At 35.3% G+C, this 13900-nt stretch overlaps 1 protein-coding gene across 9 annotated transcripts in view; it reads right to left on the bottom strand.

The window, feature by feature from the left end:
- The window catches only part of COMMD10 (COMM domain containing 10), a 162061-nt gene that overhangs the window by 104478 nt on the left and 43683 nt on the right, over positions 1 to 13900 (bottom strand). Inside the window, exon 6 of one of the 9 annotated variants that reach the window (XM_060143454.1) lies at positions 8185 to 8917. The exons of the other annotated variants lie outside the window; for them this stretch is intronic. Within the exon in view, the coding sequence (XP_059999437.1) occupies positions 8900 to 8917 (18 nt within the window). The 3' untranslated portion in view covers positions 8185 to 8899. Of the gene's footprint in view, positions 1 to 8184; positions 8918 to 13900 lie in introns of those variants that run through there. 9 annotated transcript variants of the gene reach the window in all.

Here is a 13900-nt window from a genome sequence, read left to right as displayed (position 1 = left end):
TACATATGTAGAAACATCGAAGTCACAATGTGTGAAAATACTTTAAAACAAAAAAGAACACATTTTTGAATTATTATAAATTATTGTTATAAGTATAACGAGATTGGAAAATTTTTTAATACTTTTAACACTTTATTAAAATGTGTAATGTAAAAATGGTGGATTCTTCACCACAGTATTTTGTTCATTGCCTGATTCACTTTACTACAACAATAAAATTTTTAATCTTTCAATTTTTCTCTAAATTTGATTTATTTTTCTTTGTTTTATGACTCAAATATTTTATTAACTCCCTTATCCAACATTTTCAAATAATTTAAAATCAATACATATTTATTAAATTCCAAATATGTACAAGGCACTATGTCATATCCCTTTACTAAGAGGCTCATCAAACGGTGGATTGCCAAGGCTCTTTCCTTTCTTCATCTCTTCCTCTTGGATTTATATTCAATTTAAATGGTAACTTTACCTGAGATTCCCTCTATCCCCAACCACTAAGAAAGAAGAGAAGGAACTAAATTCATTCAGCCCCTATTATACTCATGGCACTACATTTACACTTAACATTATCTCAGTGAATCCTCACAACAACGCTAAGAGGTAAGTATTCGCATCCCATTTTAGAGATAAAGAAGATAACGATAGCAGAGAAAAAATTTAAACCAGGTTTGCTGAATCCAAAGCCTATGATCTTTCCATTAAGTCAGTACTTTCCAGACTTTTAGATTTTACAAACCAGAACAACTGGTGGTCTTCATGTGGCTGGCAACATTTTACTTTCTATGAAATTATATATTTTTTAAGCCCTACTATCTACCATCAGCATTATTTTATAAAACAAAAGGATATTAACATTAAAAAAAAAGAAAGGAAAGACAATATCAAAAGAAAGACAATCTCAATATCAAAGAAAAGACAGACATTTTCATCACAGAACAGGTCCTCCAAGCGGCAAATGAGAACAAATGCACTGAAGCACGCTGTTTCCCATAGAGAGAAGTAGAATACAGAACCTAAAACACTCTATTTACTCCTACTAATTTTAGTACAAAGGTGAAAAGAATGTATATCTCCTTGACTAAAGAAAGCCATGGGCTTTCTCAAAGTTTTATATATATGCTGAGGCTCTGAGGACAAAGACAACTTCAGAAGCTTAAATATAAGTTAAGGAAGCTTCTGGTATCAACAGATCAACAATTCCAGTATTATTATGTATTTTCACAGATAGCAGTCCTTCTTTAGGCTTTTCCTTCAAACAAAATCTGCATCGATGCAATCAAAAGAGTGGTTAAAGAATACAGATCTATTACCTCACACCTAAGAGACTCATTTGTCTTCAGTTACTTTCCTGTCTTTCCAGCCTTATCTATCACACTTAATTAAAAAGAGCAAGGACCTTGTCTTTCTCATGTTTCTGATGCAGGATCTGATATTAGGATCCTAAGTTACTGTCTTAGAGTCAATTACAATGACTTTATTAGCTCAATGCCAGAAAAAGTGTAAAACATTAGTAAGTGTGAATTTGAGCTAAAATTTCGTAATAAATCTACATTTTAAAAAATTCATAGTTTGTCTTCCAACAGTGACCAACAGGAAAAGTCATAACAATTCTGAGACACATATAACCTAACTACTGTAGTCTCTTCCATATCTCTATTTCTAATTTCATCTACTTACTAGGCAGAGGATGGGTTCAAGAGTCTAGGATGGGAAGCAGACAGACAGAAAACAACTCGCTATGCGTTGTCCAATGGCACTTGGAACTGACCTCTAAAACTCATTACCATTTATGAGCATCTAATGTATCAGGCATAACATTAGGTCCCTGCTCCATCACTATTCCATTCTGAATTGTCCTAAAAGTCTTAAGAATGGAGCATACTCACTAGACGCCTGAAGCTTCTAAATGATCACTTGGCAATAGAGTTCAAAGTTTTATGAAATAACTCTGTTAGGCCAACATATTTGGCAATCCTCTCTTTTAAGGATTAAATAGTATCCTGATTGATCTACTGTACTTTATATGGTACAGTTAGGTTATGTATCTACATTGCTCAAAGATAAAAAAATAAAAAATAAAAATAAATATTCCTGATTTTGTCAATGACTCCCTGTCATAATACAATATTATTGGAACAATCTACTCATACAGTAAATGAAACACCTTCTGTTTTTTTTTTTTTTTAAAGCTACAAGGGAGGTAAATGAAGTATCTTTGTGGGCGTGGGCAATATATTTAGGTTTTAATCTTACTGAATTTAGTCATTGTGTATACTCTTCCCTTTACTCAGACTATCCCTGTGGACACTTTCCTATGAGTCTACATAAAATCAATACCATACATTGTATATTCACACTGTACTGTGAATAAACGTCCATAATTCATCACTATTTATAAGCTTCTAGTATGTCTGGCACCATTTTAGGTGTTTAACATATTTCCCAATTAACTGCATTGTTTCCAAGTCTTTATCTATCATATCATTGTGAGTCTGTCCAGAAGAGGAAGCTTAATAACCATTTTTATCCACTCAGCACCTATCACAGAGCTTGGGACATAATAGGTTTCGAATAATGTTTATACTTTATTAAGAATACACATTTTAGGAATATTACTCAGCCATAAAAAAGAATGAAATACTGCCATTTGCAGAAACCTGGAGAGACCTACAGAATATTATGCTCAGTGAAATAAGTCAGACAGAGAAAAATAAATACTGTATGAATCACTTATATTTGGAATCTAAAAATAATACAGATGAATGTATATGCAAAACAGAAACAGACTCACAGACACTGAAAACAAACTTGTGGTTTCCAAATGGGAGAGGGGAGTAGGGAGGGACGAATTAGGGGTTTGGGGTTAACTGATACAAACTGCAATATATATAATAGATAAGCAACAAGGATATACTGTATAGCACAGGGAATTATAACCAGTATCTTATAATAACCTGTAATGGAGTATAATCTGCAAAAATACTGAATCACTATGCTGAACACCTGAAACTAAAATAATTCTCTAAATCAATTATACTTCAGTAAAAAAAGAGTACACATTTTGTTATCAGAAATATACAATTGTATTTGCCCAAAATATAAGGACTATAATTTGATCAGAATCTTCAAGTTTTATTATTCTAATGCAAAATTTGATTCTTGATTTTCTTCAACAAGTGAAATTGATATAAATAGTTGCTTAGCATCAATATATTTTCCACGTCATATCCTCATTTCTGACTTTTTTTTTCCATTTTAAATAGAAAATCAAGTGCTGAAATCATTCCGTCTCTCAATCAGGAGAGTTATTCACTGAATGCTTTATTATAGTCAGACAGACCTGTGCTTAAATCTTAGCTCAGTTACTTACTAGCTATATGATCTTGTTCAGTTTCTTCTTTATAGAATGGAGATAATAAATGGCATCTATTTCATAGAGTTACTGTGAAGAGCAAATTAGATAATATATTTTAAGCAATGGCACATACTAAACATTCAGTAAATATGCAGCTGTTGTCCCTGTGATAGAGATTTGTCCCTAACCCAGCAATGATTACAGTCTTACTTTAAACCAGTGATACTCAAAGAGATGTGTCTAACAAAGAACACAAAAAATACCTGTGTAACTGATAAAAATATAACTTATATCCCACACCTCATTCTGAGATTTGCTGTTGGTGCAAGGACAAAGGAAGTAAGGTATAGGCACACAGTTAGAAAACTATCCCCCAATGTCTTTGAAATCACAGTTGAAATCACTAAATATTAAATTTATTAAACCTTTTATATGAGTCCATTCCCAAATCCATTTACTAACAGTTAAAATGATGGATTTGTTAAAATGCCAAATTTGAATTTTCTATTTCCCATTAGACATATTTTATTAAATATTTATTTATACAACAAGCTGTCTTAAGCAATAAATGCTTAATTAAAATAATTATATTGTTTTTAAATCCTTGTAAAGATTCAAGATGCAGAAAAAATATTTTCCCTCTATAATCTATTCCTAATTTGGGGTTTATTGGTTTATAAAATCAGAAGGACAATGCCCTGTCAACACTGCCACTGCCTGAAGAAAGATCTTTAACATTATCACCATGGCCAGATGTGCTCAGGGCTCAAAGCTGCTCTTCTCCTATGTCAACAAAGGTCTCAGTCCTATCTGCTGGTATAAGTTTCTATGTTTTACTGCTGTTCAACTTAGTTATTTAGCTCATCAATTTAAAACAGTCTCATCAATTTAAAACAGTTTAAAACAATTTAAAACAGTGTGAAATAAAAATACTGCAGTAGCCACATATTCATTCATTAAAAATATAATAATTGAAGGTCTACCGTGTGCCAGGCACTGTTTTAGGCATGCTTCTGCACTCATGGAGTTTACTTTCTAGGACAGGGGAACTGTAAATAAACATATTAATAAATAATATGTTAGGAGATGACAGTTATATGAAGAAAAACAAAGTAAGTTAAGAGGGATAAAGAGTGACAGGAGAGATGCTACAATTATTTGTAAGGTGTTCAGGGAGGGCTTCTCTCTGAAAAGATATCTGAACAGAAAACTAACAGAGGGGAAATACCAAGCTATGTGGCTATCAAGGGAAAAAGCATTCTAGAAGAGGAAATAGAAACTGCAAAGGCCGTGAAGTGTTCCAGGAAAAACAAGGCAACTTCTATGGATAGGGCAGAGGGAACAGAGGGGAAAAGGTATCAGATAAAGTTAATTAAACAGGCAGCATGGGGTTATATCCAGTAGGATCTTACATGCTATGCTAAGGCCTTTGAGTCTTACTTTTAGTTATAAGGGAAGCCCTTAGGGCTTCCCCGGTGGCACAGTGGTTAAGAATCCGCCTGCCAACGCAGGGGACATGGGTTCGAGTCCTGGTCCGGGAAGATCCCACAGGTCACGGAGCAACGAAGCCCATGTGCCGCAACTACTGAGCCTACGCTCTAGAGCCTGTGAACCACAACTACAGAGCCCGCGTGCCACAACTACTGAAGCCTGCGCGCCTAGAGCCTGTGCTCCGCAACAACAGAAGCCACCACAATGAGAAGCCCACGCACCGCAATGAAGAGCAGCCCCTGCTCGCTGCAACTAGAGAAAGCCCACGCGCAGCAACAAAGACCCAACACAGCCAATAAATAAATAAATAAATAAAAAAGGGAAGCCCTTAGAGTATATACTGAGCAGAGAAATAACATAATCTGAATTATGTCTAAAAATTATGACTGCCATGTGAAAAACAAGCTACACAGAACAAAGGCAGAAGCAGGGAAACTAGAGGCACAAATGACAGATTCATGTCAAACATAAGTGATTAGCCACAGGAGAAATAAAATTTCCTGGACTTAATTAATGAACATGATGACCTAGACCCTCTATTCCCTGTGACAAGACTGTAAAAGATGTTAGCACCTGTTACATGTCAAACACAACAGAATTGTTTGCTAACAGATTATTCAGGCCTCAGGAAAAAAAAAAATCATCGTTTGCAAGGCAGATGATATTTCATTTACAAAGGTCTTTCCATAATGTACATTAACCCTTAAATCTTTAGATGGGCATCCCCAAATCTCTCAGATTCATGAAAGTCAAAACTACAAAGAAATAGCAATGAATTATTCTACTTCCAGGAATGGGAGCCTAAGACCAACTCTCCCACTAAGGATTAACTAGAAAAACTTACCAAGAAATAATTAAAAGCAAAAACTTAAAAACATTTGCTTGAAGGCACCGGATAGCTAACAACAAAGTAATGATTTACAGCTGAGGGTCAGAAGCAGCTCAGAAGTAAACTCTCTTCTGGAGGTACTTCTCCCCTCCTCCCTCACAAAAGCAGATATTCAGACAGCCAGTAAAAGGGGAAAAAAGGAAAGCCATCTTATTAGAAATTAAAAAAAATAAATATTGAAACCACAATAAAATACCACTGGACACTCAGCAAAATAGCTAAAACTAAAAAGATCCATTACTAAGTTCTGATAACAATGCGGAACAAATACAACCTTTATACACTGTTGGTGTGAGTGTAAACTGTACAACTACTTCAAAATCAAACATATATATACTTTAGAAGACTGTAAAAATAACTTCAATTCTCCACCCTTTGCTATAGACATTACCTCTGAAATGTGACTCTGTAGCGTCTCTCATCCATAATTAGAATCTATTTCCCTACTCCTTGGATTTGGCCTGTGCGTGTGACTTACGCTGGCCAACAGAATGTGTTGAAAACAACCGTGTGCCAGTTCGCACCTACAGGCCTCAAGAAGCCTTGCGTCTTGCATTTCACGCTCCCTCTGAACCAAACGAACAAGCCCAGGTTAACTTGCCAAATGATGGAAGACGTGAAGCCCAGCTACCTGAGTTGCCACAGTGACTAAAGCCATCCTAAGCTAGTGTGGCCCCAGCAAACTGCTGACACATGAGCAAGCCCAGCTGAGACCAGCCGAGCCCAGCCAGCGAACTACCTTGCCCACACACAGACCCATGATCAACAATAAATGGTTACTGTTTTAAGCCATTGAGTTTTGGAGGGGTTCGTTCTACAGCAATAGCTAACTGATGGTATCAGAAGTGAGGTACTGCCACAATTTTAAAATTAAATATGTAATATTGGTTTTAGAACCAAACAGTGGCCTAAGGCTTGAAAAATGGTGAGCAAACTCTTAGCAAAAGCTGGAAAAGGGTAAGAAAATTTTCACCGCATGCTGAAAAAATGGGAATTTGTGCACGTAGTAACAAAATATGTGGCAAAATTGTGTTCTCTATAGTACTCAGAAGATGAAAAAGTTACTTAATAAACATTTAGATTTGTCTGAGATTTCCAGGCAAATGTTAAGGCAGCTGGTTGTTCCCAGCTGTGCATGACTAAGGTAACAGGGCAAAAAAGAGATGAGCTAAAGAAACAAGTGATCAGTTTACAAGCAAAATTTAGAAGGAATAAAGAAGGGCCAGGACTTGTTGGTTTGGAAAACACAACTGCTTCTCATCTCCAGTCTCTCAGCTGGCAAAACATTCTCCAAATGTATAGTCTGGGACTGCAGACCAAATCAAGACGTAAAACCCCCTCATTAACGTCTCTAAAAGAATAATGAAGACCCCTACAAGACCCCCTCAGCTAAATAAAAGGCCTTCTATGGACTTAAAGGAGTTGTCTCACAGAAGTCTGACACACCCAAAATAAGTCTAGAAAAAGTGTGTCTCAAAAACAGTTATAAGTTTGACTCTTCGCATATAATAACACCCAGCAATTCTACTCCCAGGCAGATACCCAACAGAAATGGATGACCATATGTAACAAGAGGCATGCACCAGGATGTGCACAGCAGTAATACTCATAATAGCTAAAAACTGGAAACAACCCAAATGCCTATCAACATTGTAATGAATATGAATATAAATTTTTAAAAACTGTACTGAATAAAATGTGTTCTTTCATATAATAATATGTTATACAGCAATGAAAATAAACTATATCTATATGCAACAAAAATGAATAGCAAAAACATAATTTTGAAGCAAGCAACACAGGAAAATAATATAATTCCTTTTAAATAAAGTCAAAAATAAAAGTTAAAACTAAACTGTGGTGTTTAGAGATGTATGATTAAGGGGTAAAAATACAAAAACAAAAAGAAAATATTATCATAGAAGGTAGACTACATGAGAGGGAAAAGAAGGGGAAACTATTTAGAAGAGGCCAAGGAGAGTTCTGGCAAACTGGCAATATTTTATATCATGATCTGTGTAGTAGTTACACAGATGTCAGCTTTGTGATTAACTGTACATTTGTGTTTTATGTACTTTTCTGTACATACATAATTTAACATGTATAAAAGATGTGCATCAGTGAGACCAAAGGACTGTGGCAGCCAAAGAACTAGGAACGTGTCCAGGTTCAAAAGCACTTTAGACAGAACTATTTTGTTTAAATGATATGCTCTGCTGAGATTTTATTCAATTCATGTAATCAAAGCAACACTGATTTATTCTGTCAGCCTGTTTAAGACTAAAGGGGAAGAGAGGATTCCCTGTGTTTGCTTAATGATTCAGTAAAATCTAGCAGGTACTATATTATGAGATGAACTATCACCGTTTCTCATCAGGAGCACCATTCACTTTCAATAATAGTTCTTTTTTGTTTTCTTTTGAAAATTTGTTTTATTTTTGGCTGCATTGGGTCTTCGTTGCTCTGCGCAGGCTTTCTCTAGTTGCGTCGAGCGGGGGCTACTCTTCATTGCGGTGGCTTCTCGTTGTGGAGCATGGGCTCTAGGTGCGCGGGCTTCAGTAGTTGTGGCACGTGGGCTCAGTAGTTGTGGCTCGCGGGCTCTAGAGCACAGACTCAGTATGTGGCACACGGGCTTAGGTGCTCCGCGGCACGTGGGATCTTTCTGGACCAGGGCTCGAATCCATGTCCCCTGCATTCGCAGGCGGATTCTTAACCACTGCGCCACCAGGGAAGTGCCTCAATAATAGTTTTTTAAGATGTGTGCTCAATAGCGATTCAAAAAGTCCTGACAAAATATTATTCCTCCATCATTTATCTACTTGTTCTTCAGAAGTTCCTTGTGAAATTTTACTGTGATGAGAAACGTTTGAGTAGAATTGCCTCCTAGCCCCATTACAGCTGAAAGCAAAGTCCTAGACTTTTTCTGCCAGGGAAAGAGCAGAGATGCGAGAAGCCACAAGAGATGAGAGAACCTTCCCTCAAGGCTTCAGTATGTATCGCAGCTGAGGATCAGCTTGACTTCGGTGAGAAGAGACATGTATACCACAAAATAATAATATGCTGCACTTAGAACCTTCTCTTAAAGAAAAAGGCACCACTGTAAAAAAAATGCTGAAAAATCATACATCATAACTTATATTTGTCCAGTTCATATTCTACTGCTACACCATTTCTGAAATCTGTAACACAAAGTATAAAAGAGGGTTACAGATTGATTCAGTTAAGAAAATACTTCTCTTTAAAATCTAAACTCATTAAACAAGAAAAAAAATCAGCTTTAATCAGTAGCTAATAACTTTAATTAAATTTAATTTTTAATTTTTAAATTAAAGAATGTACCAGTTGGCTGATGTCAGTATTGGATATAAGACTGTTATAAATAAAACCTTAGATTTTCCCATAAATCTATAATTGTGAAATGGGCTACAGGGTTGGTAGCATTATATTTCGAAAGAGCATTACAAATCAGACAAAATGCAATTTTAAAGTACAAGCTAAAATGTTGAGATCTGTGGTAGATTTAATTTTCCAAATATAGACACAATATCTTTTATCCCACAGGCCCCTCTTTCAATATGACCTTAACACTTCTCTCATAGAGAAGTGTGGTCAATATCCCTGCCCCGTGAAGCTTGCAGACCTTTACGACTGCTTCAACCAACAGAGGACAACAGAAATTATGCTATGTGACTTACGAGCCTAGGTCATAAAAATGTCATGCACGTCTGCCTTAGGATGCTCTTGGATTTAGCTGCCATTGGCATTGGAATCAGGTTAAAGCCTAAAGGGCACTGAGGACAGTGTTAGTGGAAGCCTAAAAGGACCAGAAGAGGTTGTTGGTAAGGGTTTAAAAGTACGCAAATGTGATTGGAAGCTGCAAGAAAGGGGTTCCTTGTTTTATTTTGGAGGGAAGTTTAGAAATACTGTTGTTGGCAGAAAAATTGAAAATGGGAAATGTTCCTAATGAACTCAATGACTAAAAGTGCCACTGGGTTTCTTCTCATTGCATATAGGAAAGAGATAAGCTAAAGAATGAACTATTAGCTCCAAAAGAGCAAGGACTTGCTGGGTTAAATAAAAGTGTGTGAAGTTACAAGGACCTCCAGATGACAAAACGATTCTCAAATAATGAAATGGCTTTCAGGTAAAGATCAAATCCAGAGTAGGGCTGTAACATGCTGTGTTAAGATTTCAGAAAGAGCTAAGACAAAGCCTCATAGAAATGTTCAGATTGACAAAAGGTCTTATAAGTTATATTAGTATGTTTATTCCTATATAACTAATTACCACCAAATGAGTGGCTTAAAACAACATCAAATTATTAGTTCATAGTTCTGTAGGTCAGCAGTTCAGACAGGCTTGGCTGGCCTCTCACAAGGGTGTAATCAGATGTCAGGCAGGGCTCTTATCTGGAGGCTCTGGGGAAGAATCTGTTTCCACACTCATTCAGGTTGGTGGCAGAATCTAGTTCTTGCAGCTAATGGTCTGTGATCCCTGTTTCCTTGCTGTCAACCAGAAAACACTCTCTTCTCCTAGGGGTTGCCCTCATTCTTTCTCACCAATGTCTCCATCTTCAAACCAGCAACACGCAGAGTCCTTTGTATGCTTCGTATCTTTCTGATTTCTCTTCTGCTACCAGCCAGAGAAAACTTTCTGCTTTTAAAGTGAACAGTTTGGGCCAAGCCCACCCAGAAAAACCTCCGTATCTTAAACCAACTGACTTGGGACTTTAATTAAATCTGTAAAAGATAATTATCTATTTAAACAAAAACAGTATAGTGTAAGGCTTATAACATATTTAAGAAAAATATGTGATAATAAAAGCAAAAGGCCAGGGGTTGGGAGGAATGAATGTATACTACTGTAAAGTTCTTATCAGTGCCTGGACCTTGACACTAAAGGAAAAACGCGTGCCCCCATTCACGTTTTAATGCATATTTTAACGGTTAATATTTTTCCAGAACATTATTGAGAAACTGAAATTCATAACATTTTAAGTTTAAATATTTTATTTATATCAACAACAGCATGTTTTAAGTTTACTTTCCTGGTTTTATGGAAGTAAACTTATCAATAATATTTTTAAAATCTACTTCTTTGTTTATGTTATTATCAATTGAGGGAAATGCCATGTTAAATAATTTCTCTTGACAAAGTGACAATCATAAGTAATTTTAAATTAACTTCAGTTTACTGAAACTTCTTTCACAGGACACCACTGTAACTGGTATTGTTTTAAAAAAAATTCTCAAGGTCACTAACAAATTTGGGTAAAACTGCACTAAGCAAATTTCAAAACAGTTTTAGAAGATCCAAACATCATGCTGACTTCATAGTATAATTACTGATACTGCATGCTGCTAAAACTATTTCAGATGAAATTCTTACAGGACTTAAATAATCTAACTTTTTTAGAACCAAGTCAGTGGCTGTTTTTTGTAAATAGAAGTACTCAGAAAATAACTTTTCTCTGGTTAAAAATACAAAATTTGAAGACACTTCATTTAATTTTTCATATCTTCATAATAATGTGAGATTAGGATGCCCATAATCTCTCTAATTTCTATTTTATATAAACTTCCCAATAATAATTTATACTCTCATCTGGTGATCTGTATATTTCAAACTTTTCATTTTTATTTTAAAATTGAGCAGGTATATTCATAACTCTTGTTAACGTTCTGCATTCATCAAACATTCAAAGTTATATTCTCCCACTTGTTGTAAGCAAAGGGACAGGCTTTTTATTAAGTATGCAGCTTTATTTTTAATCAGATCATTTTATTGTAGAGCTTTATTAACCTTTTTCACTTGGTTCAAACAGCTAGGAAAAGAAGGTCACTAGCATCAAAGAACAAAATTCAGTAAGGTCTTTTAATAGACCTAATCTTCCCTTAAACATTTTCTTCCTAAATTTATCCTAAAGATATTAGACAAAAAAAAAAAAAAAAAAAGGAAGGAATTATCTTCTTTATGCCTTCTACTTTCACAACTAGTTCTACTTCTGGCAAAACTTAATAATGGCCTTATAAAGAGTTAGGCATTTCAATTTTGCTGCTCTAAACTGGAAAGACCTCTTTAAGTAATGAAGATACCAATGTGCTGTATGTAATAGACACTTTTACATTTCCTACCATATTTAATTCTCAGAAAAACCTTGGAAGGTTGCTATTATTGTCCAAACTTTCAGATCAGAATTTGAGCCTCAATCAGGTAAGTAACCGCTCGAGATTCTTTAGCTATTTCCCAAGAGGTAAACAGTGTGCTTCCAAAGCCTGTGTTGCTTTTACTACATACCAATGCCACCTTCAAAGTCCTTTACATTATTCTGTATTATCTGTCAAATGTAATACAGAGCTATTTTTTAGCTGAATGGTAGAAATAACTAGGAACCAGAGAAATGCTTTGTCCCAGGACACACACCTATTTAATAAGGTGTGTATTTAGTAACAAAGTCTAAACCTTCTCTACAACAATATTAACATGGGAGAGGTGAGGGGGGAAGGAACCATGAATAAAAATCTTCAACCAGACCTTTTAAAATATAAGAAATTAAAATCACAGTTGTTCACAATTTTTTTGCTCCACAGTTTATTAGGATAATTGATTTTTATAATTCTTATACTAATGTATGTGATATATTTTAGTGACCTAAAATGAAAAATTAATAGGTGATTAATGCTGCAAATATAAAGGCAAACCCCTACTGTGCAAAGCAGTATAAGTAGGGCGTACAAGAATGGAAGCCATGGAGACAGTCATGTCTGAATCTAAATCCAATTAAAATAACATGGCTGGTACCAACAGAACCCGGCTCAATACAATTTGAAGGAAAATAGGGAATCATATTAGAATTCTTCAAATTGGCATTAACTAGGTCAATATACTCACATTCCTCCCTGTCAAATTTAAAAGTTAGGAACTACCATCTATACTATCTTATCCCCTCCTTTTTTCACTAGGACACACAGAATGTTCGTTTACCTATAAGATTTTTACAAGAATATACTTCCCTGACAAATATAGAATACCAGTGAGTTTATATTTAAGAACCTTTTTTCTCTCCTAACAGGCTCTAATCCTGTAAATCAGTAAGAGATTGGTAATAGGCAGGAGACTTTCTTAATGAACACACTAGTACTTTTAAATTCTAAGACAAGAGAACTTGAAGATTCTGAAGGCATAAATTAGTAAAACATAAGAGGGACCAAAGCACAAACAAGTCATCAGTTAATACAAGTGACATATTTAATTCATGTGAATTTAACTGTGATTCAGCTCAATTCAACTATATATATATGGACTTCAACTATACACTCTGCAAACAGAGATAGAATACTAATTAAATAATGCAAGCAATGAGGCCCACCATTCCCTGAACGAGTGTAACTCCTGGAGTCAGTGTGAGTGTGAGACGGAAAATGTGAATCTTCTGTTTCCTCAGTCGATGTGTGCTGAGGCCTCATGTACTAAGGTGATTCTAGGGCTAAAAGACATACGTGCACTGTAAATCTAAATGTTCAACTAAAGAAACAGCAAACTGTTCTAACAAACTTCTGAAGAAAAATAATACCGCTGAAATTGACTTAATAAGAAATGCTATGATGGGATCCAATGTGGTACTTTCCTAAGGCATTTCCTCTCCCTCCCAAGAAGAGTCTTGTCTCTATGAGATCATCACCTTCTGCACCGACAATTAGAGACCCTAAAACCCATCTCTCCATAAGATTCCTTATATATAAAAGAAAAAAAAAGAGAACATCACTCTTTTTAATATTAATGTGCAAAAAGAAAAATAAGAAGTTTTATGGGAAAGGCTGGCAGAAATGAGGATTAGGGAAAACTACGTGGGCTAATAAAGGCAGTCTTTGTAGATTTGGGCCAATTTGCAATATGAATCGCTTAATGTAAGTTAATGAATTATAAACTGATAGAATTTTTTAATGTAAGTTAATGAAATATAAACTATCTGATAGAATTTTTACATCAGAGTTTCAAAAATTACCTAAAACTATTTGTAAACCAAACTTCCCCAAAAAGAATATTGGAAGCGAAAAGCACCCTCAAGTAAACAGGTCAAGTTTGCCCTCTGTCGATATATACAATTGACTGGTAGACACATTCTGGTCAGGAAATGTTTACACTTTCATGCAAGTGGCTAT

This window comes from Lagenorhynchus albirostris, chromosome 3, assembly GCF_949774975.1.
Source record: "Lagenorhynchus albirostris chromosome 3, mLagAlb1.1, whole genome shotgun sequence".
Lineage (NCBI taxonomy): Eukaryota > Metazoa > Chordata > Mammalia > Artiodactyla > Delphinidae > Lagenorhynchus > Lagenorhynchus albirostris.
Note: the sequence above shows the minus strand (reverse complement) of the source record. Positions and strands in the feature narration are given on the sequence as shown.